General features: G+C 48.3%; 1 protein-coding gene across 1 annotated transcript; it reads left to right on the top strand.

Annotated features, from left to right (window-relative positions):
• Nucleotides 1-296: 296 nt before the first annotated feature.
• LOC148148681 (uncharacterized) lies at nucleotides 297-2,629 on the top strand. The gene is made up of 2 exons (XM_087992421.1): nucleotides 297-1,377; nucleotides 2,150-2,629. The coding sequence occupies exons 1-2, from the start codon at nucleotides 427-429 to the stop codon at nucleotides 2,294-2,296; spliced, it is 1,098 nt and encodes a 365-aa protein (XP_087848547.1). The 5' UTR covers nucleotides 297-426; the 3' UTR covers nucleotides 2,297-2,629.
• The last annotated feature ends 3,756 nt before the right edge of the window (nucleotides 2,630-6,385 follow it).

The raw sequence follows: 6,385 nt of genomic DNA, 5'->3' as shown, positions 1-6,385 counted from the left end.
ACAAAACTCCAGTTTGTGGAGCGAGAAGTAAGATATCTGGGCCATCAAGTCAGTAAGGGGCACCGCCGTATCACGCCAGAACGAATATCAGGAATTACGGGTATGCCAATACCCAGGACGAAGAAGGAAGTCAGACAATTCCTGGGACTAGTAGGGTATTGCCGGATATGGATTGAAAGTTACACCACTTTAGTAAAATTTTTGTACGACAAACTGGGACAAGAAGGACAAAAGGTGGACTGGTCAGATGAGGAGGAGCAGCGATTTAATATTATTAAAAATAAACTGATTCGAGCTCCGGTATTGGCTTTACCCACCCTGAAGGAACCGTTCCAGTTATATGTTAATAGCGCCGGCGGAATTGCCCAGGGTGTGCTCACTCAGCTGCGGGCAGGGAAACGTCAGCCGGTTGCATTTTTGTCAAAAATGTTAGACCCTGTGTCATGTGGATGGCCGACCTGTATACAGGCAGTGGCAGCTACGGCAATGTTAGTAGAAGAGGCCCGAAAACTTACCTTTGGAGGAAGGATCACAGTATACTCCCCACATTCGGTTAGTGCCATACTGGCTCAGAAGGCTCACCGCTGGTTAACAGACTCTCGCATCCTAAAGTATGAGACGATTTTGATGACCGGGAACGATCTCAATTTTGCAAAAGATCTCAGTTGCAACCCAGCCCAGTTTCTGTACGGACGTCCTGCAGATGGGGAACAGGAGCATGATTGTGTGGAATTTGTGGACTTGCAGACCAAAAGCCGAGAGGACCTGCAAGAAGCCCCGCTGGGTGAGGGACAGGAACTGTATATCGACAGGTCCTCCCGGTGCATCAGTGGAGTACGATACAGTGGCTATGCTGTTATAGATGGTGCAACGAAACGGACGATTGAGTCTGGACGACTGCCCGGGAAGTGGTCAGCCCAATCCTGTGAGTTGTACGCCCTCCAGAGGGCCCTGAAGCTGTTGGAAGGGAAAGTGGGGACCATATATACTGACTCAAAGTATGCATACGGAGTCGTTCATACTTTCGGGAAAATCTGGAAAGAGCGAGGATTGATAACTTCCCGGGGAAAGGAATTAGCTCACGAACAAATGATCAGCCTAACGTTGGAAGCCCTGGCGTTACCTACGGAACTTGCAGTAGTCCATGTACCCGGTCACCAGAAGGGGTCGACACCGGAAGCGGTGGGAAACCGGCTGGCAGACGAGGAAGCCAAGCGGGCAGTGGTCGAAAAATCCGTCCAATTGTTAACGTTAATACCGTTGAGGGAGGGCCTCGCTAAACAACCCGTCTTCACCCAGGGGGAGATTGATAAAATGGATCAATTGGGTGCCCGGCTAGATACTAACGGGAAGTGGACGGTTCCTGATGGGAGACAAGTACTGAACAAACAGATCACCCGGGGTATTCTGCACCGATTACACCATCAGACCCACTGGGGGGTGCAAGCCATGTGTGACACGATCCTGAGAGACTATGTATGCAGGGGGATATACACATTAGCCCAACAAGAGGTAGTTGGATGCCCCACTTGCCGGCGTATTAATCAGAAAACCATGCGTTCTATGCCAGCTGGTGGTCAGCCCCTAGCGATTAGGCCATTTCAGAGGATCCAAGTTGACTTTACAGAATTACCCCCAGTACAGAGATGGAAATATCTGCTAGTAATAGTAGACCATTTCACTCACTGGGTAGAGGCTTTCCCAACTGCCAAAGACGATGCACCAACCGTGGCCCGACTGTTGTTAGAGAACATAATCCCGAGATATGGCATAATGGAATCTATTGACTCCGATTGCGGGACGCATTTTATTTCTAAGCTACACCATTTGATCTGTAATGCCCTGGGCATCCAATGGAAATTCCACACACCCTGGCATCCTCAGAGTTCGGGTCGAGTTGAGAGAATGAATGGCACGCTCAAGACCCAATTGACTAAGCTGATGTTAGAAACTAAATTACCCTGGCCAAAGTGCCTGCCCATTGCCCTAATGAGGATACGTACGGCACCTCGCCGAGATGTCGGGGTTTCCCCCTATGAAATGCTCTTCGGATTACCGTATTGGAGTAAGGTTGATGGATGTCCCACTCTACAAGGGGGGGATGTATTTATCCGAACCTATTTACTGGCCTTATCCTGTTCTTTTGCAGAACTCCGAAGGAAAGGTCTCCTGGCTCAGACTCCGCCGCTCGACTTCCTCCTGCATAAGGTGGAGCCCGGAGATTGGATACTTGTTAAGACCTGGAAGGCCGAAAAGCTCCAGCCGCGATGGGAAGGACCGTTCCTGGTTCTGTTAACAACTGAGGCAGCTGTTCGAACGAAAGAAAAAGGGTGGGTCCACGCATCAAGGATAAAGGGGCCCGTTCCGCCTGAAGAAGAAAGCACCTGGACATGCGAACAAGGGGACAAGCCGTTGTCGGTAAAACTGAAAAGACAGCAATAATGAACTCTACTTGGACTGTATTGGTGGGGATATTGATCAGTTTACTCCTGTATGTGGGGGAGGGTGAGGGGAGATGTGACAAATGTCGAACTACAGTAAGACTTGGGATTCGAATCTATTCGGGATCATTTGTGTCCCATTCCTATGTGGACGATAGGTGTTACGATGTGAGTGCACGCCATGAATGTTGGGAGGATGGGAGAGTTGAACCTTTATTGCTGGAACAGCACAGCAGGTCAGGCAGCATCCAGGGAACAGGAGATTCGACGTTTCGGGCACAGGCCCTTCTTCAGGAAGGGCCTGTGCCCGAAACGTCGAATCTCCTGTTCCCTGGATGCTGCCTGACCTGCTGTGCTGTTCCAGCAATAAAGTTTCAACTTTGATCTCCAGCATCTGCAGACCTCACTTTCTTCCCGGGAGGATGGGAGACCCTATTATCAGGTATATAATAAAGGATACGGTGGCAAAATCCATGGATGCCCTATAAATGACCGCTGGGTGTGTATTAGCAAAACTGGGAGGCGGGACCTATCCTCCGTGTTGCTCAGGGAGCAGGTTGACAGAGTCAAAGAGACCAAGATACAGATCCCTGATTGGGGGTTGGGGAAAGAGCAAGACCGACAGGGAACGGTCGTGCTCCCTAAAGTGCCATCTGTATACGAAGAGGTAGAAGGACAGATTAAACTCCCTGATGTTACACAAAACCTGTTTATTGATCTCACCTCTAGAATAGCCACTGTTTTAAATGTTAGCAATTGCTGGGTCTGTGGGGGGCCGCATATGTCGGAACAATGGCCGTGGACTGGTCAAAGCTTAGACATAGGGGAATTGCTGCAAACCACTTGGACTCATGACAACGACAGAAAAAGCCAGGGGTGGAGACTGACAAACAGCCCTGAGGGCCAGTTCTGTATTGAAGGCAAGGGGACCGTGAAGGTAGGGATTAGCCCCTGTCAGAATATATTGGATGCAACCACGCGAGTATGGTGGCCTGAGAATATTGCTTGGTACATTGCAAACCGAGATCATCAAAATTGCATTCGGTTACGTTCTGATTCCTCCTCTTACGAGCTCAGTGCTGACCCTTCCGATGGCATGAAAAGAGTGTGGAGCGGTGGTTGTCAGGGGAATCAATGCTGGAATAATCCTGTCCAGACTCTGCCACGGGGTCAACAATCCGAATACTGGAATTGCAGTGGTCCTGGTCCTTATGAGGGCGTCCCTGGGGTAAAGGAGTTGTGGGATGACATTGTGAGGCAGGGAGGGCCTGCTCCAGATGGCCTATTTTGGATATGCGGTAATCAGGCATACTCCAAACTGCCCATGGGATGGGCTGGGGTATGCTTCCTGGGTCTAATACGACCTGCGTTCTTCCTATTACCCCGGGAGGAAGGCGATGATTTGGGAGTTAAACTCTTTGACTCCCTGCGTAGGTCGCCAAGGGATATCCAAGTCGGTGATTGGGGGGATGAGTGGCCACCGGCCCGGATTATTGAATACTATGGGCCGGCTACTTGGGCACAGGACGGATCATGGGGATATCGTACTCCTATCTATATGCTAAATCGAATTATCAGGCTCCAAGCAGTCGTAGAGGTCATTACTAACCGGACTGCCCTGGCCCTAGAGCTGTTGGCTCAGCAGCAGGATCAGATGAGGGCTGCTATATATCAAAACCGACTTGCCTTGGATTATCTGTTGGCCTCGGAGGGGGGTGTGTGCGGGAAATTTAACCTGACAAACTGCTGTCTAGAAATTGACGATAATGGTAAAGCGGTTTTGAAAATTTCCGATGAAATTCGGAGATTGGCCCATGTGCCAGTACAATCTTGGCGTCCTCTTAGTGGCATCGGATGGTGGGATGGTCTCCTAGGTGGTAGCTGGTGGCGCACGACGTTGCTGGTGGTTGGGGGCGGCATGATTCTTCTTCTCGTATTACCCTGCCTAACTCCCTGTATTCAGTTTTTAATTCAGAAAAATATTTCCCGACTCCAGGCAGTAGTGGTTCCACAACATGGGACACGGGAACTTAAAGTGATGTTGCTGCGAGAGACCAAGGATTTCCCGGGCCCTTGAGGGAAGGGGGGGGCTTATCTTGGTCAGGCACATCTTAAAGAAAGAAAAGGGTGGAATTGTAAGAGGTAATTTCGGTTTAAACTTTAAGATGTGCCTGGACTACAGACTGATCTATAATAAAAGACAAAACCTTTGTTTCTTTTCTAACAACCATTTTATATACTCAAAAGTAGAGTAGTTTAAATTGTGCAGAATGCTGACAATTTGTGAGCTATAGTAAAAGCAAGCAGGCTCTTGATTAATGAAGCCATTCACACAGCAGAGAAGGATGAGTCCTTCACTGATAAGACTCCAGGATGGGAGTACGACTTGAGACATCTGTTTCAAGATTAAAGCTTTTGACTGATAAGACTACAGGGTGAGAAAAACAACAAACTTTGGAGACTCTGGAGCCTTTTGTTGCAGACTTCGTGATAAAAATAATGATGTTTTTAAGAATGTGAACCTCATGGCTTGTTGGAGCCAAGGAGAGGAGGGACTTGTCCTATAAATAATGGAGACTTTGTAAGCCTCAGCGCGCCTTTTCTTTAAGGGTGCCCGACTCTGCAGACTTGACTTGTTAATAAAACTTTGTTTTCCTGAATTTGTCTAGAGCGATTATTGAGAAGCGATTTTCGTTTCTAACAGATATGTTAGCATGAGACGTGATTACAGAACAATGATGGATGTATGGGCAAACAGGAAGACATCTGTTTCCCCATTTGCACGAAGACACAGGAACAAACCCTAATCAAAGAGGTCAAAGTGGCCTCTGGATAGAAATAGATACTGATAGAAGAAAAGATATGCCTAATCAATAACCTACGGTAGACTGACGTCAAACACCCTTATGGGAGTCAGAGATAAGAGTTTGTCACGGACAAGACAGGATAAACAGAAGTTGTGGGATAAGTCTTAAGGAAATGAGTGACGTAAGTGAAGCAGAGACAAATAGTGGAATGAGACAAAAATATGGGAATTTAAAATGTATAAATTGCAGAGTTGATTGGGGTTTGGTGTGTATTTGTCAATGCCTTTCTAGGCGTCAGACATTACACCCACCTGCAGGTGTACAAATAAAACGATGCTGCTGTTTCAGATATTTGGTCTCGGACTGAAATTATTGATGTGAGTGGGCTTTGTTTCTCACAATTGGGGGCTCGTGTCCGGGATTTTCTTCCATCACCAGGGGGAGTGGCTGGCCTTGGACACTGGGAAGACGCGTCCCGTTCCCCATTGAGGAGCGGTCTCGTGTCCCGGTTTGGTCTGCTCCCTTGGGTGACTGATGTGAATCCTATAAGAGAGACATCTGAATCAGACAGTGATAGGAGCTCAATAGAAGATACGGTGACAAAAGGGGCCAGGCAACTCTGTGCACAGACCAAGGTAAGAAAATTGACTTTTAAGTATTGTCTTGGTGGCCGGGATTGAGTTTTAGTAGTTAATAAGAGACTAACGAAGGAACTCAATATGGATTGCGCTGTGGATAAGGAAAAAGCCTCCGGGGAAACAAAGTAAGGAAACGGCAATGGAAATGGAGGCAGGGTCCATTACAACATTCCTTCGGAAAGTCCTTTGGGCAGGATGTTGTGGAAATTGGCAAAATAATACTTGAGGAGAAAGTGAGGTCTGCAGATGCTGGAGATCAGAGCTGGAAATGTGTTGCTGGAAAAGCGCAGCACGTCAGGCAGCATCCAGGGAATAGGAGAATCGACGTTTCGGGCATAAGCCCTTCTTCAGGAATGAGGAAAGTTTGTCCAGCAGGCGAAGATAAAAGGTAGGGAGGAGGGACTTGGGGGAGGGGCGTCGGAAATGTGATAGGTGGAAAGAGGTCAAGGTGAGGGTGATAGGTCAGACTGGGGTGGGGGCGGAGAGGTCGGGAAGAAGA

This window comes from Chiloscyllium plagiosum, unplaced genomic scaffold, assembly GCF_037043375.1.
Source record: "Chiloscyllium plagiosum isolate Xiang-an unplaced genomic scaffold, Cpla_swu_hap1 HiC_scaffold_12, whole genome shotgun sequence".
Lineage (NCBI taxonomy): Eukaryota > Metazoa > Chordata > Chondrichthyes > Orectolobiformes > Hemiscylliidae > Chiloscyllium > Chiloscyllium plagiosum.
The sequence above is the reverse complement of the archived record's forward strand: the minus strand, read 5'-3'. Positions and strand labels throughout refer to the sequence as shown.